This window comes from Puntigrus tetrazona, chromosome 5 (assembly GCF_018831695.1).
Source record: "Puntigrus tetrazona isolate hp1 chromosome 5, ASM1883169v1, whole genome shotgun sequence".
In the NCBI taxonomy this organism is placed as follows: Eukaryota; Metazoa; Chordata; class Actinopteri; order Cypriniformes; family Cyprinidae; genus Puntigrus; species Puntigrus tetrazona.
The window spans coordinates 6,314,841-6,336,885 of record NC_056703.1 but is presented as its reverse complement, the minus strand read 5'-3'; the positions used below and the strand labels follow the sequence as shown (position 1 = coordinate 6,336,885).

The window sequence follows — 22,045 nt, the reverse complement described above, 5'->3', positions numbered from 1 at the left end:
GCTCACCGCCTCCACATCTATTTTCGTAACAAGAAATGGATGGAAGGGAAAGATTGTGTTCTCGCTAACAGAAGGGTCATACCGATTGAAATTGATGTGCATGCAATGCCCCATAAGGTGTTTGAATGCTGTTTTCTAAAAAAATATCTTTTGTAATAATTACATTGCACGATTAAAAACAAAAAAAGATGTTACAAGTATGCAGGAAAGAGAACAATTAAAAAGGATAAGGACTTTATACTGTGGTTGTATGTTTTAGTACAATGCGGCAAAGCTTGAACCTCTTGTTTTTATTTGTCTCATAATGATCACATATCAGTAGGTGGCTAATATCCAGTCACATTTACACCTGTATTAAGTGCTGATCTTATCGCAAAAAAACAGATGTTAATGGGGTAAACGGGGTCCTTGAATTTTAGCAGCTGAACAGCCATAAAGTAGGTTCGGTCCTACTGAGGTTTGTTGCGGAATTGTGAACAAGCCCATTTTAGGTAAAGCTTTTTCACTTTCAATTTTTCCATCATTCTCTTTTCTCTCAATTTTTCAAAGAAAAACAGCCAACCCATCTGTTTACAAAAGTGAAAGCCACTAAAGGAGGACATGAGAGCGAGCCACAGAAAAGAAGGGGATGTCATTTTGTTTAAGAGCGGAGATAACAGTTTGGCTTCTTGTGATTGAGGCTTGTAGCCTGATGTGCGAAATGCAATCTCCCTATCTCACAGATGGGAGATGAATTGCTGTTGTTGTTGTTGTTTTTTTTAAATGAGTATGTAAGGGGGCTCCAGTGGCCCCACAAAAAAAGAGGAAGAACTGGAAGAGAGTGCTTGACTTGATGTAGTCCAGCTGCTGGGCTGAGAGGTACGTAGTAATCAGCATATGCGTATACAAATACGCACGATGTCTAGTGTGTCTTCCGATATGGACCTGGATTTTTGAAGGATATGCATCTAACAGAAGCTTTTATCCAAATCAGTTCATCAAAGAGCCGGCAGTATTCATAATATACAACAATTTGATTATGAAGCAAGCTATAGAAGAGAAGAAATTCAGATATTATTTTAAGGTTTTGATGCGTTTAAGTGCCCGTGGAAGAGATGTTTCTTCATGTGCTTCTTAAAAGGTGTCCAACAGAGACGGTGAAGTTTTTTTTGGCTTTTTGTCACGTTGCTCATTAGGTTACCCGCATGGGCATGAATTGAGGTGAGGAGGTGCTAATCCAGTGGAAATCCAGCATATATTTCATTAAGACCGCATATTTGAGCCAGTGGAGTGAGATCAGGAGACCTGACAAGAACCACTTAATTCAGAGACGCTTGTATTCGTTCGACCTGTTTATAATGACTAATAGCTCAGAATGTATTTCTCACACATGCATCTATATCGTTTCTCATAATGGGCTCTCTGCAAGTGGAAATGGATCGTCTGCGGACGGGAGAAGAGCTAAGATTCTCCAATTACCCAAATGTCACCCTGTTGCTAGCCTAGTTATTTTAATTAATTTACTTGATTTCTTGTGATTGACAATGCAGAGAGCAAGAAGGACGGCAATAAATGAGATGAGAGCTGAAAATAATCACTGACGAGAATGTGAAACTTCTGGTTTCGTTAAAGGTTTAGTTCACCCCAAAATGAAAATTCTGCAATTAATTACTCACCCTCGTGTCGTTCCAAACCCGTAAGACCTTCGTTCATCTTCAGGTTTGTAGCCGTCTATGGCGAGTCAGGTGTCTCTCCGATTTCTTCAAAAGTATCTTAATTTGTGCTCTGAAGGTAAAAGAAGAATCAACACTGAAATAGGATGTACTGTAGGAAATGTTTTACCAAAAAAAGAAAAAAACAATCACACACACACGCGTACAAATGCATTAAGTATAAATTCAACAGGACTTTTAAAAACAGTGACAGATAATTAAAAACCTGTTCAAAACAAGAATTACATTTTAGATGCATACTTTGGATTTTGATGGAAAGATTGATGGAATTTTGATTGCCCATGTTTTTATTGTAACGCTTTAAATACTATTCACTAGTTGCTTATTTGCATGCATATTAAATGGTACTTATTATTACATACTTATGCATATTGTTGGCTGCATGATCATATTGCAGCTCCCTTAACTCTACCCAATACCTAAACAGAATTACTAGAATAACTACTAAAAAAACAGCAAATTGAGGATTTATTGAGGGAGAGCTAGGTAATATATAATATGTTTTCCAACTGTTTACTTTACGGTTAAGTTTTTTTTGTTTTTGGTGTAAATAGGCCTCTATACTTGATTAAGTTTTTTTTTTTTAGCACACTCCACACTCACTTATTGCATCATTGGTTTTATATCTCAGTTATATCTTATACCACTTTCTTAAATTCAGATTTGAATTCAGGTCATTGTTTGCAGCAATACAAATTTTAGCTCAATTCATAAGGCTCATAATCCATGTTTCATACAAACAAAGCGATGATTGATAAATTACAAATACATAGTATTGTGACATGATCTAATTTGAGATATTGAGTCAAGGTTTTGCATGAACACTTCACTTTTTACTGTTTCTCCTCAGCCTCACACAAAAACACACACTTGAACTCCTGCGTCCATTTATCTCCCTTTGCACTCATTACTTTAATCATTAATTCTTTCACTCTGTAATTAGAGAGTGGAAGTAGTGATTTAGGCACTATGTGAAACAGAGGGCAAGTTGAGTGTCTTTCATTTTCTTGCCACCCCTCTTTTCTAAAGTCAGAGCCCCCGAAATGTTCCTTACCACCAGGCTTCTTTTACAGCTCAGTTTTATTTACGGCAGCCCCAGTCTTACTGCTGTGATCAGATGCTTCTGGGGAAATAACTTCTCCCCCTGCTTCCACATGAAAGGCACCACTTACCTAGATCCAAAAACTTGCTGCATTTTCTTGTTGTTTACATTTGGGGAAAAGATCTCACTTTCTCTGCTTTTAATATTTTAAAAGCCTGCCTGGTTTGACTTATGACTTATGATGTTATGACTATGCTGAGTGCGGTTCATGTAAGATAGCTAAATAAGATATTTTGGAGAAAAATGAGAACACAACAGGAAATGACAAACATCTTCCACACATGGAAAAGTTTAAGTATTTTAGCTGACTGTGTGCCATTCTTAATTCTTTGCATCCGGAGTGCACTCACTCCTGCTGTTTTTGAATATTTTAAATAGAGATATCTAGTATGTGAGTGTGTGTGTGTGTGTGTGTGTGTGTGTTTGCACGTGCATTTTTGTAACAAGTCAGGACATGAATTTGTATAATGACACAGGTATGACATAGGTACTACAAAGAGAAGATGACTTATGAGGACATAACCTCATGTCTCCGCTTTTCAAAATGCTTATATTGCTGTAGTTTCCTGTAAGGGGTAGGGTTGGTGTAGGACAATAGCATATACAGCGTGTGTGTGTGTGTGTGTGTGTGTGTGTGTGTGCGTAATCTGACAAAATAGTATCATGTCCTTAGCTTCAAAACATTTTGGACATTCATTTGAATTTATAAGATTGAACTTTCTTTAGTTAGCTTTTAACATTATTTCCATTGGTTTTAGTTTTATGCATATTTATGCAACTGACACTGTTTTTCCGACAGCGTTCGAAACTCATCTTAGCAGATAGATTTATTAAGGTGACGCGAAACATGTAAATCATCTGTACGCTGACGCTCATATTGTATTGAGTCATTGTTGGAAAGCATCTGAGCAGAAAGTAATGTAAATATGTCGTGCCACATCCCTGTGGATTCAGATTCAGCCATTTCGTTGTGGTACCACCCAAGCTTTCATAACTCGTCTGAAGGTTTTGTGACAGTGCAGTTCTGCATTTTTGTGATCGTTAACAAGAATGATGGCACAGCACGCTTCCCATTTCCCCTCTCCGTCACTTCTTTGATGATTGATCGTTTTTAGCTTTCAAAACCTCTGTCGGATTTTTTAATAGCTGAGCTTTCCCTAATGGCCCAGTTGCCCATAGATTTCTGCTCAGTGAGGCGTTCATCGACATGCTGATTATAAAGCAACTCCAGATCAATACGCAAGCCGGTTTGTACATGAAGGTGGTGACAAATCCAAATCTTTAATTTTTTGTTTGTTTGTGTCCACTTGGAGCATTCTTATCTTTTCTATCGTTCTCTCATTCTCTGCGTTTCCCCATCTTTGCGCGCCTTCTTATTTTAATGAGAAAATGAGCATACATTCACTTGTAATCTGAATGAAAGTGGGATCAATGAAGTCACACTCTTTCATTACCGCATGCACAGTTTTCTCCCTCCCTCTTATTTCTCCCACTGACATATTGTTAAATTAAAATGTGAAAAGGGAAAATGACTCATTTGACTGGCCATTTACAACTCTACGTTTTTTTCTTTAGCTGAAGCAGCCTGAATTTTCATGTAGATGAGCTAAATTCTGTGGCCGTTATGAAGATGAGCTGACCTTTGTTAATGTGGCAGACACGGCTTGTGAAGCATGTTCTTCATTATGGCAACTTGCCTTTTTCAGTTCAGACGGATACCATTTTAAAGGCCCTTCAGCTTACCTCCTCGGTCTTCCACAGATCCTCGGAAAACCTTCCGCAGTCAGCTTTAAATACAAAATGAAAAAAATAATAATAATAATAATAATATGCACCTATACTGTGTTTTGATTTGTTCATTAGAATTTAGTGCTGACAAACCATTAGAAGCATCAGAAATACAAGTTTTTGTTTGCTTAAATATGTACAGATAAATAAATATGTAAACATTCATGTATTTAAGAAATGTTTATATATATTGTGTCATAAAATATAATAATATAAATATATAAATGTATATACAAATTATATATATATATATATATATATATATATATACTCTATGTGTATTTATTTATATATACATACTTAATAAACACAGTAGACACACACACACACACACACACACACACACACATACATGCATGCATATATATAAAAACAAAAACTTTTATTTTGAATGTGATTAATCCTTTGACAGCACTATTAGAATTATTAATTGCAGAAAAGCAATATATTTTATGCCTTAATCCTCAAAAATCCAAGCATCAATAATGAAGTTTTTTGGTTTATTGAAAGCGATTATTTTGAAACCATCGCAATATTACAACGTCGGAATTTCAGAGTAAAAAAATTCTCATTGAATATTGATATTCATTTGGATGAAATCTGTTTTTAATCACTACATTTGTTCACATATCACTTTCGTGTACACATAATAATGCAGGTCAATATTATTACTTATATAGAAAATGACTACATCTGTTCCTAAAGTATTAAAAATGCTAGTAAGCAGTGGCTTTAGGAAACAATGACATTCGGTATCTTTTTTTTCTATATTGCACAAATCCTTTCTGCGATACAGTCATGCTTCAGTTGCCGTTATATGCAAATTTTACATTTACATTCAGCCATTTAGCAGACGCTTTTATCTAAAATGACTTACAAATGAACATCGCAAGCACTTTTCATGCAACGACCAACACGTTTCAAGTTTCAAGAGGTAAAAAACAAGCGGAATATTTCGGGGACGAATCTTTACCCAAAAGTGAGCTAAGCTAAGACCATTAAGGGCATCCTCATTTGCAAAAATGATATAAAACTGCATTGTACATAGGTTATGGTTTAGGTTAGTTTTGAATTGTTTATATTGTGCTACCGCGGGAATTTGAGGTTTTAAAGCAACAAAAAAAATATGAAATCAACCGCAGATTACTAAATTGTTAACTTAATTGACAGCACAGGTTGCAAATCTAAATGTTCTTAATTTTCATGAGAAAAGCCCAAAAAAGAGGTGGTCGACCCTGCTTGCTTCCTCTGTGAAACCATCCATATTTCATCAGCTTTAACGCCAGCAGACAGCATCCTGCCTTTAATATTAGCATTTAATCCCAGTGTGTCTCCTACCGAGCTTTCTGTAGAAAGAATTTAACAGACACTCTTTTCCACTCTTAAACCTCTCAGAAGAAAAAAGGGGAGAAAAGGAAGGAAGTTTGAACTTCAGATCAGATGACAGAGACGAGAGGCCCCCTGGGTTGTATTTCCATTCTGAGAATAATTTGAGAGAGGGGGAAAAAAAAGAAAGCTCAAAGAGGAAAAGAATAGCACTCAAATCAACTGCAATATTCTCTATACAGTCTTGTCTGCTATGCTAAACCTTTTTTTCATGAAGGCTGTAGAATAGTTCTGTTGAGCACAAGAGACTTCCTTTAAAACATTTAAAAATCTGTCTGTCTGTAGATAGACAATAATAAGAGCTACATCAAATAAGCAATATCAAATCATTTTCTAAACGAAACCGAAAATCAGCCTAGCCCACCCAATTATCAGATTAGCTCCTAATTATCTCGTAGTTCTTTTTAATTCATTGCTCTTCCGTCACTAATTCAATTGTTTATTTTTCTACTAAAGTGGAATTATTCTCCGTGGGGGAGGAGCCAGATCTTGATCTGTTAATATATTCATGCTTTCCCTTTTTTCATCATACAGATTGGCTAGAATAAAAAACACTCACCTTGTAACCTAATACTTGATGGTTTCTTGCAAAGTAATGAATTACTTCAAAGGGGATATTTGTATGTTTTTTTTTTTCGGTCTGAAAGGCATTATTATATTTTTCCCCCACCAATAAAATCCGTGCTGAAGATGAAAGTTGTCCTATGAATTCAAATTTAATTTGTTCAGTCATCCATTAAATCGGTGTACGTGCTCTCTCTCTCTCTTTTTCTCTCTCTCTCTCTCTCTCTCACTTGGTCGAGGCTGGAGAGCTGGGTGTTAAATTGGAACGGCAGGTTTGAATGAGAATGAGAGATAGAGCGCATAAAACGAGCAACACACAGTGAACTTAAGCAATCAAATTAAAAAAAGTTATTCAGTTTGAAATGAGGGACAAGCCTCTTCCTGATGCATTCTAATCATAAAGGCCCTCCTGGCTGTGACCCACGTAAGAGGAGAGGAAAGGAAGATGGCAGAGGGATGGGGGAAAAAAAAAATGGTGCATGGTGTGATGCGAAAACAGGAAACGCAATTGAGAGGCAAATGGCTAGGGGGCAGGGGTGAATAATTCACAGAAAAGCTGCACAAAAAAGTGGAAAGTATGACTCCTCTAAACTCTTCAAAGAAGAAAGAGAAATTAAAACAGACGGAAGATTGAGAACCGCGAGAGTATTTCTCAGTTTTCTCTTAATGTTTTGTGTAGTCAGCAGTTTTTAAGAACTCATCAGCCAAAACCAGAAGAAGCAAATGAAGACTAATTAAGTGCTTGCTGCCGTTTGCGCAAGAACCACCAATAAACGATCTAATAATTAACCTTTCAAAGATTACTTCCATCCTGCCATGTAAATAATATCTCAAAGAGCAACTCGCTCGAGACAATTAGGCATAGTTCAGCTGGCATTAATCAAGAAAAAATAGCTTTTTTTTGATCTGCATTCACTTTGAATGTCACTGCCAGAGAATACCATATCAGTTGAGCACTTTTAATGGAAATTTGAACACTTGTTCTATAAGAAGTTATTTCTTAATCAGCTTTTTAAAATCAACTTGCTTTGTAGGCATGTTCTGGTGTCACATACGCAATTACGGTTTACAAACCCTTTGATAGTCTCCTCATGACATTCGCAATCAAACATGTGCTTTTAATGCTAACCCATGGGACTTTCTTTCATGGCGCAGGGTTTGAGCCAGTAAGCTGAGCTGTAAAGCGGCTACATGATTAATCGCGGAACAAATGTGGCGAGATGATAGAACAGTTGCTAACACAATCCTGACAGAGTCGGCTAAAACTCTTGCTTTTCTGTTTGCTGAGGCTCATACCAGTCCGCCATTGGTAACTAACACTATTTTCAGATTCACAGCTTAAATAATGCCAGTGTCACATGCGTGTGTCATTGTATTGACAGCGAGACAAGTATCGTCATTAAAATCTGAAATGTTATACCATTTGCTCATTTGCTGTCAGGTTAATAAATAAATGACTTGCTATATATTATTACCAATGTCGGAGATGTGAACTATAACTTCTACAGCATCAACAAGTGAGTCTAAATGTCAGTACCTGTATGACACCTGTGCTTACATTAATCTTTGCATGATTACTTTAAAAAACCTAAGACACCGAGGATGAGTGTATCGCCTATTAGTAGATCGCGTCACAAATATAGCTCATTAACACAGGGCCAGAGCAAACCAAATAACCTTTGCTCTTCCGCTGCGAAACTTAGGGAACTGTTTCTGTCTATAAGCAGCCACTGAAGAATAACCTGACAAATGACTGATTTGGAACATACACTACATATACAATGCACATATTTGAGGTCATTGTAATATTTTTCCCTTTGAAACACATTTTGAAATATATTTTATTCATATGATGGCATTTTATTTATTTTTTCTTAAGCTGAATTTTATCAAGTCATTATTTTTGTGAAAACTGCTACTGTTTTTTTTAGAATTTCTGAGAATTTATTTTTTTTTCTGATCAAAATATTCTTTTTTTTATCTTAAAGACCAATTCTAATTATTAACGAGCGGTTAAATAGCACAAAGTTTTGCGTACAATAGTCAGATCCTGCCAACAGTGTTGCCAGATGATGAATGATTTCCAGCCCAAAAGCTCACGAAAGCCCACCTACTAAATAAATAAATAATAAAGTAACTAATAGATAATAAAAAAAAAAAAAAAAAAGCTCAAAACTGTCAAATTAATGTGATAGAATATTGCCACGTCACTCAAGATTAATGAGGGGCACTTTTAACTCCTCAAAACAAAATAATGATGACAGAATAATAAAAATATAACATAAGATAAATTTCCCAGCCAAACAGCTCAAATCAGTGAAATTGCCATTTACCATGCAAGCAGAAATGTCAAAATGGCAAATAAGAAATGAACTCATATCCTCGAAAAAAACACATACTGTACACATCATGTCCAATGTCAATAAACCAGTTTAAAAGCAAAAAGTGCCCAATATAAGTGATCAAATAAAGATGATTGTATAGTATAATAGTATAGTATAGTATAGTATAATAATATGATTTATTAATTAATTCAACTGTTCTCTGACTTCAGAGTTGCAGTGATACTAAAACCTTCTTTCATGTTTTGAGAGTTGAGTCACTCTCCCGCTATTTAACTAGTATTTAGGAAATAGCGACCACTTAATACAGTTATACGTTCAAAATCAGATCCATTGTCAAGCTAAAAACCCGCCGTGAATCATCGCGTCCGTCTGCTGATCCCAGTAATTGGCTAAAAGTGCGTCTGTTGACATCGACGTCGGCATCTGCCGTCTCCGCAGTGCGCGAGTGTGTTTAATAACAATCGTCACGATGATCGATCGGATGCGGATGCGCACTTTTGTTCGTTAACCAGCTAGCCCATACGATGCATATGTTCGCCCAAGCCCATTTTTACCCTCAAATCAAATTCAACGCTGCCCGATCCTATCAACAAACTGCTCGTATGCCATCGATGTTGTAGTGCACTATGGGATTTCCGCCGCTTTGAGGGATAAATGCGGTGGCTCCAATAATTCAGCTAAAAGAAGATATATAAGACAGCATAATTAAGTTGCCTGCTTTCTGGCACAGATTTTACATCGGGAGTGTGACTATGATGCCTTGAAATACTGTCTACAGAGGAGCTCATTAGGTTGTAGAACACAGCTTGTATTACGCTCTCTCTCTCTAGTTTACTCTCACTCTGTAGTACCGGAGCTGTTATTGTTTATGATTCATGGCACATTGTTTCTCCCCCAAAATAAGTCTTTTTCTACACGATGCACAAGTATTGTGAAAACAAAAACAAGAGAGAGGGAGAGTTGAAAAAGGAAAGTAGGCACAAAAAAACTGTGTAGAGCTGTGGATGGGGGAAGAGAAAAGACACAGACGCCGGGGGGGGGGAAATAAAGAATATTGTACTCGGAGAGAGGTGGAAGCAGAAGAACTGAGCGACATATATAATAAAAACAGAAGCAGAGTCAGAGGAGCATCGTTAGAGAGACAAAGAGACATGGAGGGGTTATTTGTTTCTCTCTTTTGTTTACTCAACTGCTCTGAATAGGAATGGACTTACCGGCCCTCCGAGAGGAGGCTTGGATGTGCTCGCAGGGACGTGCTGGCCAACTCTGCCCCTTCTTTTATCTTGTTCCCCCAGAATGAAAGATGTGTGCACTCACCTCCACGCGCCAGGCCGTCACACCCGGCTCAAAACCCATTAACACGGACAGAACAAGGGTCAACAGGCCAGCAACTGATAAGGATGACCAAACTCTATTGCTTTCACGCTAACGCACAGATGCGCGATCAAACCGAAACACGCATTTGACAACGACGCACACAAACGGAAAGGAAGAAAAGGAAAAGCTCCGTCGTTGTCTCCCATCTCATTATTTCTGCTTCTGTCTGGATCACGTACATGAATACGCAGAGGCGCCGGCTTTGTATTCCTTGAAGTTCACTTCAACGCAAGAATTTAGAAAAAAGTTGCTCATTGCTCCATTTTCCCTGACCTCAGACCAACCTCTTAGCCGCATCTACATTATTCCTGCTAATAAACTACGTTTCGAAATGATGCATGCGTGAAGTGTAAAATGTGGACATATAAATCTGCTGTCGGTATTGTCGTATGACCTTCTCCATCAGCTGTGTTTCTGTTCTCCACAGCTCTTTGACTTATGGGAGAGCAAAATTTAAGGCTGAATCTTTTTATATGCAATGTGATATATATTCTAAAGCTCATTCTAAAAACGCGGATCATTAATATTTTTAACTGCTCTAGTTTAAAGGAGCGAGTTGTCCGCTTAATATTAAGTAAATGTCGTATTTTAATTTGCTTTACTACGTTGATGAAACTGGAGCGACTGCATGAAATCCAATTATTTAATTCTGAATGTCTTTATACAGCACTGTAGATCTTAAAAAAAAAACTACAGGTTAACACTGTGTTTCAATTTAAAAACACATTTTGTGTTTTATATATATTTATATATATATTTTCGGTGTCACGTAATCCTTCTGAAATTTGAAATAAATTTTTTTGCAACTTACGTATGTTTGTAACATATGTCTCTGCTGTTAATGCATAAGTATGTCTTAACATATAACGGTAGTGTCTTACAACCTTAACCGTAGTGTATTAACCATATGGGCAACATGCAAACATGCAAAAAGCCATATCAGACCTAAAATGGGATTCACACATACTATTATATAGGCGTAAAATAAAAACCTGCCGTTCACACTGTATATGCGAATCCCACAAAAGATTATGCATGGAAAACAGATTACAGAAGGGTTTCTCAACTCGGGTCTCCGAGATCCACTTTTTTCCAGCCTTGATCAAACTCTCCTTACTGTAACTCTCTAGTAATCCCAAAGCTTTGATTAGCTTGTTCAGGTGCGGAGCTAAGCTCTGCAGGAAAGTGGACCCCACAGACCAGAGTGGAGAACCTTGGGAATTCAGCATTCACGCTTTTCCATTTCGCATCATATTCGCAAAAATGAAAATACATCTGATGTAGAGCGTCGCAAGTGTAGACAATTTAGCGTTTCGGCTCTATTTTAAGATCGGAACCTCACAAACTGTTTACTGGAAACAAGACCGGTCATCGTCCCTTCCCAACTTTTTGCCTTTCTTTGGAGAGAGTGAAGCATTTGGAAATTATTTGGTAAACGAAATAAGCGAAACGAATGAAAAAGGACCATTTTGCTCATTCTTCGCAGGCCGTAGAGTCTGAAGCGGTTAATAGCTTGGGTTTAAAGAATGTTAATGAACAGTTTGCAGTGTATCGCAATCAACATCTTGAAAATAAACCCACATAAACAGATTTTAGTGGGCGGTTTGTCAAGATTGGCTTGGATTTTGACATGTTGTAATCAGTTAGCAGCTGTGCGATGATGAGTTATATTTTGTTTAAATATAAAACTTATATGGGTTATTAAATAAAAAATGGTTATTAAATTGTATATAGTTGTGTTATACAGCTATAACAGTTCACTAGTTTTTAGATTTATTATATTTAGCTGCATACATCTTAGAACAGACTGTTATATGACTGTTATATTGCTTAGGGTGCACTGTAAAAAGCTGCAAAAAACGTTGATTCAACCACACATAACTTCAGTAATGGTATTTAACGTTTTTGAGTTTAATAAAAATGCATTCATTTAATTTCCCTCTCTGTTTCTAGGACTGGGTGACAGCTACTGATATCCTCATCTCTCTGGACAGACTGAACACTTTTGGAGACGAGTTCTTCAAAGATCCCAAAGTGCTTCGTTCATATTTTTATGCCATATCCGATTTCTCCGTGGGGGGCAGGTAAATAAAAACACAACTATGTAGATGTGTCTTTCAGCTGTCATCGATGTTTTGTTGGCAGTTGTATATAGACGAAGACAAGGGGGAAAGCGAGCAAATGAAGGAAAATGGCAACAGAGGGAGTGATGAATAGGGCAATTAGAAACAGAAAGAGCTCTAAATATCGAGGGGAACTGGGTTTTAAAGAGAGAGAGAGAGAGTTTGCCAGCCATGTGATCTGCATTCTACATCATCCGTGTATTTGCAATATAAACAGGATGTGGAAGAGACGGTGTTTGTGTATTTGTGTTTGTCACCATCTGTATATTGTTTGTGTCTGTGTTTGAGTTTGTGCATGTCTGATTTTTTTTTTTTTTTTTTTTTGCGCCAACAGCTCACATATCAAAGAGTCTTTTAAAACTTTTCTCTGATTATTTGGCCTTACGGTAAACTGCAAAAACGTACTAACGCTACAGTAGCTAAATATGCATCACTTGCTAATCTAATTTCCCGCCAAACGTATGATGATGATAATAAATGCAGTATCTACACTGAGGGCAGAATGCGTTTCTACTTAGTAGGTATCTGGCAATTAGTGTTAAGACCCGGTACATCGGTACTAAAATGGTGTAAAACTTCACACACACGCAGGTTGCCAGATTGACGACACCAAAAGGAACGAGCGCACATGGCTTTGAATGAAATTAAATACGCCGTGTTTTCCGTGAACTGGCAACCCGGGGTTCCGAACCACGATTGGTTAAACTGGCGGTGAGCGAGCTTCACAAACCAAAAGAAAGTCCTGCATTCCGGCCGGAACGGAGAATAATTTAATGTAGCGTTGTTTTTCAGATAAACAAGTATACTAGCTTAGTATGTTTCTTAAATATGTACAAAAAAAAATTGTATTTTTATGCTTTAGTAGAGTCAAAATCCTACATACTGCACCTGGAAATCATTCATACCCGGTGATGCAGAAAACGCGGACGAAATCTCGGAATCCAGTTTTAAACGGGATGTAGCCTACAGTTTGCTGTATGTACTCGTACATATTAATCTATTCAAATATGAACCCTGCGTGTTCTGCGAGTCTCTGTGTAAATGAATGAATGTTTACTTACATACACTGAAGCACGTGATTTCGGCGTCTGCTGTCTGAACGAGGGCCTAAATACATAAACATATCCAGAACTGCTCTGAAAGTAACTTCAAGTGCATTTTAACATTACATTTGAGTAAAACTAGCATCATATCATACACACAGGGAAATGATAAGCTATTCACGGCAACCCGTCAAAATAAAAGTTCGGTTTAGCTATGTATCACTATTATAAAAAATAAATAAATATGTGATATGTGATAAATAATGTGTGTGTGTGTGTGATAGGCTACTACTACCGCTGTTGTTCACAGAATTAATCAACTTTATTTTTAACAAAAAAAGTCTTTAAAATTTCATTAATTAAAAGAAATTTGGGTGAAACTTCTTTACTATTTTTCATACTTTTATTGTCGAAAAACTTGTAGATTACTTGTAGCTATTGGTACCGAATTCAAAAATGTCGGTACCGTGCCAACACTGCTGACAATATTGATCAACTCTGCCAGTTCAAATTTTCTTTTAAGGTCCCTGAAGCATATCGTAATTTGCTTTGTGTTTTGGTGTCATTTGGTTTTAAATTTCAACCATCTGGCTCATTTGTTCCTCCCGTCCCAGTATGCCACATCCTGATTTTTTATTTTTTTTATTTTTTAGGCAAAGGGATTTTTTTTATGAGTGTCCACAGAAAACAATGAGCCTTGAAAGTATGCTAATGTTCTTTCAACTGTTTTGCAGGTGCAAGTGTAATGGCCATGCCACTGACTGCTTCACCAATGAGGAGGGGCGTTTGGTGTGTGCTTGTGAGCACAACACCGCAGGGGTGGACTGTCAGCACTGTGCCCCCTTCTACCAGGACCGGCCGTGGACACGGGCCACCGCCGATTCAGCCAACCAGTGTGTGAGTGAGTACGGCCTGATTCTTTATCTTTTTAAGCAGATTCTTCCTTCACCCCAAAATCTTTCACTCGGGTTTGATACAGACACTGGCGATGAAACGACCACTGGAGAATACAAAAATGCAAGGCAAGACATATAATATTAGGTAGTTTTCATAATTAATTCCGTCTAACGTTAAAAGTTTTATCATCTGGTTTATAAATGTATTGACAACCCGTCCCATTTAGGTTATAATCAAGAAAAAATGCATTGGGGCCCCAAGTAAATTTTACATGGCGTGATTAATTTAACGGCGTTTTTCATTTTACTTGTTAATAATAAATGATCTCTAATCCATTTTGTATGTTTTGAAGTAGCATATGTAAATTTAAATCAGTCAGAAGAAACTGTAGTTTTATCTGAGGGCCCATCTGTGCATTGTGTTTGGAGTATCTGAAAAATGAAAATTAATAACAATGAATTTAACTTCTATGAGCCTCACATCTGCATTATATATTAAATGCTTTAAACGTCGTTAAACATGAAATTCTGAGGTTTCACTTTCTCGAATTAACTTTCAAATGAAGTTGTTTAAAAAGTTAATTTGTTGCCTCTTGTTCATTGATTTAATTTGTTTAGTTTGCGCAGTGTAACTGAACGGATTTAATGAAAACAATTAAAATGGGCAAGTTGTCTATCTAAAATGTACTACAAATCGATTTCATGCAACCAAGTTTTTTATAAAAGGTTGTACAACGCCGCCTCCGTATGAAGTTAGCGGTATCAGCTTTTGCTGTAAATACATCATGTTTTTATTTTTGGTTTAGTTTTTTCCCACTCGCTGCATTTCCAGCTCACGAAGATGCTCACAGCAGTCAGCACTTCAATCAAAAAACACACCATTTAGCCTTTCAGCGCAATAACTAAGAAAGTTTTGTTCGCGTAATGTGTTTCGTGCGTGTGCGTGTGTGTGTGTGTGTGCTGTCATGCGTCTCTGGTAAATACTTTAGGGGAAGCTGTAATTGGCTATTCTGACAAACCCATAAGGCGAAAAAAGCCATGTTAATTATTTTCATTCTGTATTCCACTAAGCTTCACGTTCCTTTAATTAACTCTCTGTTTCAGTGGTCAACAGATGGGTTTCTGGTGGTAATTGTTGTTCCTTCTCATCAAAGTGGATTTAATGAATAAACAAGTTTCTGGTTGCAGAAGCAGCACTATCTGTTGGTGAGGAGGTGGAGTCGACAGCGATGCATTCTGTGCATGGCTGCATTGCAAAGTTTTTCCGTCGTAGACTCTGCCAAGTTTATCATTTGCATGGCAGACCCTGAAAGCTTCCGCCATATGCCTCTCTTGTAATGATTCAAACAGATGGACAAAGGACGTCTTTTTTTCACTCTCTAATCTGAAAGTCTGAGAGAAAATGTGTAAATCTAGCACAAAATCCTTGTTTTGCTTCTCAGCGATATTCTCATAGGGTTTGTTGCTGTTTGTTACCACGGTTTTCTTTATATATGCAATCTAAATTCTTTGTTTAATTGCGGTGCTCTACTTTGCATGAATAAAAAAAAGGAAGAGTAATTAAGAATACCTAAAAATATAATTTTTTTGCATACTTATCTTAAATGTGGATATTAACTAAAAGATGTTGCAACTACGTGAAACCATGTTTGTTTCCATTTCTTCTGTCTGTTTTGAAGTGTTCGAGCACAGCAGTTTCACACTAATACGCATTTCTCTCTCTCTCTCTTTGTCCATCTGCACACGTATGCATGACAAGCACGGGTAATTGAATATTATTATGCATGTCATTGTTGCGTGTTGAAGCACGGCCGTCTGATTAACATGTATGCTAGATGAAGCGAATCTTAAATCGCATGATCTAGATTTGTTCATTTCCAAAAAAACCCCGGGGCCGCATGTATAAAGCCGCTCGGAATGAAATTGTTAATTGTTAATTATCATACCTAAGAGTTAAGACTAGCCCTCAGCTCGTAAATGGTTTAAGAGAGCTCTCCTAACCTGGTTAAGAGTAACAAGACGGTAACAAAGAGGAAGAGACAAACAATATATGACTTATTGGAGTTATATGAGGATACAGAGTTGATAACATGAACTTGATTGTTATGATTTTATTTAAGTTTAGTACACATACACCATCAAAATATGAAAAAAAAAGTAAATGTTAATGGTAAATGTAAATGTTGCCAGATTGCAGTATAATGGCATGTTAACTGATCTATATAAAGATAAATTGGTGGAAGTGTCTTGGAATTATGGTTTGTCCGAGAAGTTGATTTTGTTGCTTTGCTTTTGAAAAATGTCTCAAAAGGGTTGAGGAAGTCAATAAATGTAGTGACAAAATAACTAAATTATCAACATCGGCAATGGCTACAACGTAATCAACGTAATTTTTGATTAAGGGTGAAGATGTTAAATTTCCTAGGCCGGGCATCACTTTTTGTCCACAACTATATGGTCCAAGTGACCTTCAAACCATGCTTCAAAAACAAGCCACTTTTAAGTCAAAGCTTAAGACTGTTCTCAAGAGCATCTCTGAGAGGTTTTATACACGAGCCCCGATATATTTCAGTCTGACTAAAGCATTGACAATTATTTAAAAACAAATTACTGCTTTAATGTGCATATATTGTTTTGCTGTTTCTGGACAAAAAGCAGTTTGCATTTGTTGCAGTTTTGGTTATAGTTGTAAAACAACTTTTTATTATATATATATTTTTAAATGTAATATATATCCTATGATGGCATATCTCAAGCCATTACTTAGTTTTCGGTTTCACGTGATATTTTAAAATGCTTATTTGCTCCTCGAGAACATACTTCTAGTCACAGCTGTGTTTTCTGCTCATATTTTTTGCGGAAACCATAAATCTTTTTCTGGATCATTTGAATAGAAAGAACAGCGTTGCTATTTAACAGCCGTTACTATCGCTTAAACCAATTTAATGATTTTCTTCTCTTTTTTTTCGGTCAGTTAAGGTATTAATTGCTTTATTTTTAAAACACTTTATGTTTTGGAGAAGCCTTTGAAAAATGTGTTTACTTATAGTTGTCTCTGCTCGTTAAGGAAGTATTTTAATGTAAAAGGAATTGAGATTTAGTTCCTCCGAATACGCATTTCTCCCTTTCCTTAGCACATTTTCTTTATTGTAATAGCATGCATTTCTTTTTTTTTTCAGCGGCAGCTCGAGAAACTGTGTCCCATTAGAAAGTGATAATGTGATGGTTATTGCAGAGTCAATAGACTGACGGAGCTGTAATAAAACGAGTAATGTCCCACAATGCCCCCCTAGGTAGCGGGGTGCATAAAAAGCTGACTTTGTGCGTTCTGGTTCGATGATATGTTGAGAAGAACGGGCCCGTGGCAGGGGAGCTTATTAGGTAGTGCGTGTGATCTAAAGCCTATTGAAACTGAACACGCTGCTGTAAATTTGACCGAAAGCTTTAGAAGTGCATCAACTGCTATTTCTAATCAGCTTATCTGTTGTTCTTCTTGTTTTGCCTGTTTTTCCTCTGTTTCATCCTTATACGTTCCTCCACATCTTTCTCTTGCTTCTCAGGGTGTAACTGCAGCGGTCTTGCTGATGAATGCGTGTTTGATGCTGAGCAGTACCGCAGCACAGGAAGTGGGGGGCACTGTGTCGGCTGCAGGGAAAACACAGCTGGCCCTCACTGTGAGAGATGCAGGGAGAACTTCTTCAGATCCTTAGCCGAGCGGACATGCCAAAACTGTAACTGTAATGCAATGGGTGAGTTTGACGCACATAACCGTGCATCGCTCACTCTCTTTCACACTTTCACTACGATCTCCGACCAACAGGTGTAATCGGCCTTGATCTCGTGCACTGCTGCAAATGAACATATATGCATATTAATATACACCTCTGCGGAAGAGGATTAGGGCCAAGCGAGAACAAAACACTTAAAACCATCTCGAATAAACACATTTAATTCAGAGAAAAAAAGTAATAGATTGAAAAGTATTCTAAACACATCTGTGTCTGCCTTTAAACGTGTTTAGAATTGACACCTAAGGGTTGAACTAGGTATTGCAGTCCAAATTCGAAATATTGGAGACGATTTTTTTCACCCGGCACCTCCTCCTCAGACTTGACGTACGCGCGGGTTGCCAGATTGAACAGAAAAGAGCACAATGAATGAAAAGAAATACGTTGTGTTTTCCGCCAACTGACAAGCCGGTTAAACTAGCAGTGGGCGGGTTTCACAAACCAAAAACAGAGATAATAATAACATTGATTTTAATAATAACAATTCATCTATTTCCATTTTTAAATAGATGCTTCCTTATTGGGAAAACAAACCCCTCCCTATAGCCTGCCTACCCCTAATTAATACATTATTATTATTATTATACGCTTGTTAAACGATTGATTTCCACTTCTTCAATGTGACATGTGATGAAAAAAAGGAAGAAAAGTGAGTACTTAATACTTACCAAATTAGTAACGAGAATAATGTCTGTCAACAAAAAAAGCACTGTGGCCATCCTGTGGGTTTCCATAAAAAGTAAAAGCTCCATTAACATTTATTAATGATGATATTGTAACATTGCTGTTGTTCTTTTAAATAAAATAAAAAGACAATAATAATGATAATTACAACAGCTGCACTAATACAATTATTGTAACGTTCACACAGTCTTCAAATTGGGATCTATAATATTTTCTAGTGTTTTAAAAGAATGTTCAGCATTTATTTGCAGTCTGAAAAATAGCCACAAAATATTAGTTTACTAACTTATTAATTTTAAGTTAAATTAGGCTTTGTTTGTTTGCTAGAATGTTAAAAATGTCCAGTGTTAAATAAGTATTTTTAAATTGTTTTGTATCAGTGTACATTGTTTAAAAATAATAATTTATTCAGTGTAGTTTTTTATCCCTCACTCCTGATACAGACTCAAACCCACTCGACCATATCATAGACTACTCCCCAGTGCTTTACTCGCCAGCCTCTGTCACTCCAGATGCTGCGTAATATTGTCCAGCAAGAAGAAATGAACGTGCCAGAACAATTTGAAACTGCATTAAACATGATATATTTATCCTTTAAAATGTGCTGTATTTTCCATTGATATATTTGCTAACATTTCCTTCAGCCAGCGTTCTGTTTTTATGGTATATTTACTCCTGAATAAAATCTTAAGACCAGGGGAAACATTACAAGTGTTCATCTTTCACGCTGGTGGATCGTAACCAGGTAGTAAGTACTGCTTCAAAATGCCAATAGAAACGAGACCAAGAGACAAAAACTAGAAAATAGGCAATTTATTAAAACACTACATTTAACCTCAAACAGGCTGTTCTTCAGCTGATCAAAGGTTTAAGACCAAAAATATGGCTTTCATGTCATTGTTCTCCAGGCAGTAACAGTGTCATGATTTCCTGATGGCAAAGACAAAAAAGTCCTGTCTTTGAGTGTGGCAGGATTGTTGAGCCTCATCACTACCGAGTTTCAACTCAGAAAGACAGTTATTTTACATGTTTTAAAAGATCCAGAGAGTCATGGGATAAAAAAGTCAAGCGGTAGACCACACAAAAAATCAGCTGCTCTCGCCGGAGGCTCTGACGGGCTGTCCGTGAAGACACAGGTCGATCCTCAACCCAGATGAAGGCCCTTGCTGATGCTGAATGCAGCCCAACAACCATAAGACGCCATCTGGGGTCTCAAGAACAGGCCACGTCTCCTCCCATGACACAAACTTGCCTGTTTGTCATTTGCAAGGGAGCACCACACATGGGGCATTGAAAGGTGGAAGTTTTATTCTTTGATGAGAAAAATTGAGCCTGAACAGTCCTGATGGCTTCCAACATTACTGTCATGACAAAGTGGGATCACTGAAGATGTTTTCTACATGGCTCCATCATGATCTGGTGTGCTTTTTCCTTCAATGGGATAATGGATCTTCAGGTTGTGCTGATTTTGTCTTTATAGGGCTATGGTCATATTTTTGATCAGCCTGTTTGAGTTTAAATGCAGTTTTCCATAAATTGCCTGTTCTCTATTTCTTGTATCTTTTTTGAGTTTTTCAACATTTTCTTATGACTTTTTTCTCGCAATTTAAAAAAGTGTTTTCTCGTAAATGAATGAGTTTAATCTGGAAATAGTTTATTTTTTTCTTATTGCTTGGCCCTAATCCTCTTCCGTACGCTCCCGAAGTGACTACAGCAAAGAAAAGTCTCTCACGCACTCAAACTCAAATATGGATTTTCTTTTTTGTTATAGTTGATATTAACAAAGTGCAAGACTGCAGGTGATTGAAAAAGTTTCTTTAAAATGTATTAAATATGCTGCCTGTTGGTGTAGCATTTAAATATTAATTTGCATTTGGATATTGCAATATAAATGGATTTAAATTCCCACGATGCCAGGGAAAAAAACGTGCACTTTAAAATGATTTGTTGCTGTTTAATATACGCTAATTGTGTTCGTCTTGTATCTGAAATATCTGATTTTGCTTCGGGTGGCGAAATGTGTGTATAAGATATGTTGAAATTAGCATTTATTAACCTTTATTGGCTGAATTTTTAGATAAGGAAATGATTCTTTAATGCAGCTGAAACTAACCATGTACTCATTAAAAAACCAGAAGGCTTTGAATGTCTGTCTTCTCGCTCTCTCCCCGTCTCTCTCCAGGCTCTGTGAGTTTGCAGTGTGATGCAGAGGGAGTGTGTATGTGCTGGCCAGGTGTGTCTGGTGTGAAGTGTGACATTTGCAAGTCCGGTTTCCATTCTCTCGGCCCTGGCGGATGCAGGTAATGAGAGCGAGAGAGTGTCACTAATAAGAATTCGTCTAACGAGAACATTCGATTCTCGCGTGCAGAATTCTGCAGAAATGTCTGAAACAAAATAAATTTAATTTTAATCGAATCGCACCACAAATAAAACAATTATATCGTCTTTTAAAGACCTTTTTTAAGACCTCTGTTGCAGACTACATGTACGTATTGAAAGATTTAAACACGAAGAACAGATTTGATGAGAGATAGAACCAGCAGACTCAAGAAAACATGGCTTCTACATGAAAATTCTACATGTTTAAATAAATCTGTACTCTACCTTATCAAAAGAAAAAAACATTGTAATTCCACAGTGCTTGTATATTATAAATATCTTGACTGGCATTTGTGCATATAAATTTCCATTTAACATTACATTAAACAATAACTTCTAAGTGTTTTACATCAACATACAGTATCATGCAGTCTTCTATCAACACATTTCCAGCTCCACATTAAAAACAATTTGAATCTGAAACTGCATCAAAAATTATAAATTTATCCGTTAATATGTGCTATTTTTTCCATCTACATATTTGATACCATTTAGCTTTAGCCAGCGTCCTATATTTGGTGCACAAACACTTTTCAGGTATATATTACATTTTTTTTTCGAGCTGTTTTGGTTGAAGAACACATATATTTATAACTATATATTCCGATTTATCTGCTTAGGCTATAACTGAAAAAATAATAAAAGTGACAGTGCAATGTTAACACCAAGGATCTTCTCTATTATCCTTTTCACACCTTTCCAAAAAACTCTTGGCTTTTCACATTCCTATATACAGAGTTATATCATAACTTTAAACTCGCTGCATCTTAAGCAAGTGTCAGGGATATCCATCTGAATATCCTCCTTTAGACCCGGTTCTCAAGGCTTCCAGCTTATATAGACCAGCATATTGTATAA

The 22,045-nt window shown here is 36.9% G+C and overlaps 1 protein-coding gene across 1 annotated transcript in view; it reads left to right on the top strand.

Annotated features, from left to right (window-relative positions):
- The window catches only part of lamc3 (laminin, gamma 3), a 60,842-nt gene that overhangs the window by 6,730 nt on the left and 32,067 nt on the right, over positions 1 to 22,045 (top strand). Inside the window, exons 3-6 of the mRNA XM_043238966.1 lie at positions 12,228 to 12,358; positions 14,175 to 14,341; positions 17,897 to 18,085; positions 20,991 to 21,108. Coding sequence (XP_043094901.1) covers positions 12,228 to 12,358; positions 14,175 to 14,341; positions 17,897 to 18,085; positions 20,991 to 21,108 — 605 coding nt within the window. The remainder of the gene's footprint in view (positions 1 to 12,227; positions 12,359 to 14,174; positions 14,342 to 17,896; positions 18,086 to 20,990; positions 21,109 to 22,045) is intronic.